Source organism: Trichechus manatus, unplaced genomic scaffold, assembly GCF_000243295.1.
Source record: "Trichechus manatus latirostris isolate Lorelei unplaced genomic scaffold, TriManLat1.0 scaffold00002, whole genome shotgun sequence".
NCBI lineage: Eukaryota > Metazoa > Chordata > Mammalia > Sirenia > Trichechidae > Trichechus > Trichechus manatus.
In genome coordinates this window covers 4,299,557-4,303,018 of record NW_004443938.1, presented here as the reverse complement: position 1 = coordinate 4,303,018, position 3,462 = coordinate 4,299,557, and the positions used below count along the sequence as shown (strand labels likewise).

The window sequence follows — 3,462 nt, the reverse complement described above, 5'->3', positions numbered from 1 at the left end:
CCTCTCCTCTGCCTTCAACCCCGCCATCACCTCTGCCTTCAACTCCACTATCACCTTTGCCATCACCTCTGCCTTCAACTCCACCATCACCTCTCCTCTGCCTTCAACCCCGCCATCACCTCTGCCTTCAACTCCACTATCACCTTTGCCATCACCTCTGCCTTCACCTCCGCCATCACCTCTGCCACCACCTTTACCATCACCCCCTGCCATCTCCTGAGTCATCATTTCTACTATTATCTCCGCCATCAGCCCCGTCATCTCCTCTGCCACCACCGGACAAGGTCACACAGCAATGGCGAAGCTGGAGTCAGGACCCCAGATCTTCTGACTCCTTTTCCAGGCCCTTTCCAGCAACACAGAAAACAGACTGTTGGTGATGCTCCTTCAAGTGTGCGGGATTATCATTTACTATTTGATTAGGGAAGAGTTTGATGATGTCAACTAAAAAGACCAAGAGTCTCATGGTCGGAAGAAACGAGGCGGGTCACAACGATGCCAACCGGCCGAAAAGCCCAAATGCGAAGTGTCTGATGACAGCAGACGTGCGCCTCTGGGCGGGGCTCTGCTCGGTTCGTCTGCCACCACCAGGACAATCATTCTGTAACGCCACTTGGACCTTAGGAAATGCGAAAGTGCTTTAAACTATTTTTGCAAATAGAATTTTTTAGATGACAAGTTTAAAAATATATAAGGATAAAACGTCTATGTCACTTATGGGAAAGTTAATGTCCTAACTTCCTCATGAGTTCAATGGTCATTACAGAATCTCCACACCCCGGAAGTGAGAATACAGAGAAAGTTGCTCACCTTTGCCGCGTCAGATATGGAGTCCCAGTTCCCTCCAGAAAGGGCATACTTCCCACTGCCAATCCTTGCCAAAATCTCCTCGGGAGTATCATCTGGCCCATTTGCAAAAGGGGTAAATCTGTGTAAGGAAACGTTTACAGTAATGAGCATCCACTGTATCATCTAAAGCAGAGTTTACAGCTTGATGGTGCTGCTTTCTTGTTAGAAGAATAGCTAGTCTCTTTCCCGTTATATTCCAAATCCAATGCCTAACGAGTCAAGGTAAGGCGTAACGTATTTCTTAATGCTGGATCCATTCTCCTCACCTGGGCAAAGCTACAGCCCGATAGGGCAAGTGCAGAAAGCTCTGTGGAGCCCACGGATTAGCCTTTGCTGGAGCATTTCTGGTTTCCCTGGTGACAGTGTGGCCCGGAAGATGAAAGCCTGAGATTTGACATCTGAGAGACCCATGTTTAAGCCTCAGGGCTCTATCACCAACTCAGTTCTTTAACAAATTGATTTTTTGAGTCTCGATGGCAAAATGGGTAGAAGAATATACTCACAGGACTCTATGAAGGTTACATGGATGAAAACATACAAAATGCTTGGTACAGTACTTGCCGTATTGCCAGTGCTTAATAGATGTTCATTCTGTCTCCCCTTAACAGAAACCAGGGCATGTCAATATATGCTTTTCTAGAGAAAGTACAACCAGAATGCTCCTTAGAAGCAAGGATGGTGAGACTACGTCTCATATACTTTGGACATGTTATCATAAGGGATCAGTCCCTGGAGGAGGGCATCATGCTTGGTAAAGCAGAAGATCAGTGAAAGAGAGGAAGACCCTCAATGCGATGGATTGACACAGTGGTTGTGACAATGGGCTCCAGCATGACAACAACTGTGAGGATGGCACAGAAGTGGGCAGTGTTTTGTTCTGTTGTACAAAGGGTCGCCGTGAGTTGGAATTGACTCAACGCACCAAACAACACCAACAGGGAAGGAATGACATGATCCTCAGCACTTCCTTTAGTGGCCAAGTCTGTGATCCTAGTTTTATGTGTAAGCACCGTGAGTATCAGAAGACCCACAAGTAATCTCAGAGTGTGGGACCAGGAAGACATGGCGCTCCTTCCTTTGCCATCACAGTTCTCAGACATGGCCCAGGTTCACAGGCTGCTGTCCTTGAACTGCTGACACTCACGACCAAGTCTCATGGAACCCTTCATGAAGGCCACACGAGAAGCAAGCCATTCTCCTGAATTTTCATGGCCATCTGCTATAGCAAACAGGACTGGATGGTCTAGGGTCCCTGTTCGCCGCCTCTCGAGTATCTGATAAACTCGAAACCACTGGGAACCAGCGGATCTCTTAGGATCACAGACCTTCAAGGCTGGAAGGAACCTGAAGTGCTATGCAGTGTCCTCTTCTCACGCAAAACGTGAGGGAGGTGAGGCCGGTGAAGGGACAGCGGTTAACCCAGAATGCAGAGCCAGTGAACACAGAGCTAAGACAGAAATGACACGTCCAGCCTCAGACCAATCCTCTTTATGTAACACCACTGGTACAGGCTGAACTGTGTCCCCCCAACAATACATTCAAGTTCTAAGCCCTGTCCCTGTGAACAGCACCATGGGTGGAAATAGGGTCTTTGAAGACGTTATCAGTTAAGGTCACATGAGGCCACACTGCAGTAGGGCGGGTCCTAATCCAATATGAGTGGTGTCCTTACAGAAGAGGAGAAGAGACACAGACAGAGGGAAGACGGGCACATGATGACCAAGGCAGAGATCAGAGTGATGCAGTTAGAAGCCAAGGAACACCTGGGGCTCCCAGGAGCTGGAGAGACAAGAAAGCCTCCTCCGCTAGAGCCTTCAGAGAGAGCATGGCCCTGCGGACACCCTGAGTTCAGACTCCTAGCCTCCAGAGCTGGAAGAGAATACATTTCTGTGGCTTAAAGCCACTTCGTTCTTGGTGCTTTGTCACAGCGGACCCAGGACACCAGTACAGCCACAGTGTCTTCTCACGACAAACTGGTACATAAACATCTAACTGTCATGAGAGCCGATTACAGAGCCATTAACTGACTGCACTTTCAGAAACACTGTTTGACCCCAAAGTGTTATGGATGCTTCCTGGCTCCAGACGATGTGTCTAAGGAACAGAGGCTGTCACTGTTCAGAACGTGGCACGAGCAGGGCAGAAACGCGGAGCACGCCACCACCAGGTGCGGACGCGTTCCTTATGCGAGCAATCCTCTAGCCCCGGTTCTCTCAGCACGGGGCTAAGTTCCTTATCCTTCTTCTCTAGCTGTTCTGAAAGGACTAAGGAGGTTTGAAGGAATTTGATCAAGACCTTCGAGTGACTGTGTATGCCCGGGTGTTTGCTAACACCAGCATACCAGGCAGAGGCACCACAAGGAGAAACCCCAGGGGCCAGCCAGTGAGACCCACACAAGGCCACAGATGGAGCCCCCACTGGACAGCCCATTACCCAGCCAGCGTGGTGTGTAAACTCATGGGCCCCTAGTGGACAGCCCATTACCCGGCCAGCGTGGTGTGTAAACTCATGGGCCCCTAGTGGACAGCCCATTACCCGGCCAGCGTGGTGTATAAACTGATAGAGCATGGATAACCCATTACCCGGCCAGCGTGGTGTATAAACTGATGGAGC

At 49.7% G+C, this 3,462-nt stretch overlaps 1 protein-coding gene across 1 annotated transcript in view; it reads right to left on the bottom strand.

The window, feature by feature from the left end:
- Window positions 1–3,462, bottom strand: part of RPS6KA2 (ribosomal protein S6 kinase A2) — a 232,142-nt gene that overhangs the window by 6,617 nt on the left and 222,063 nt on the right. Inside the window, exon 19 of the mRNA XM_004368781.2 lies at window positions 811–928. Coding sequence (XP_004368838.1) covers window positions 811–928 — 118 coding nt within the window. The remainder of the gene's footprint in view (window positions 1–810; window positions 929–3,462) is intronic.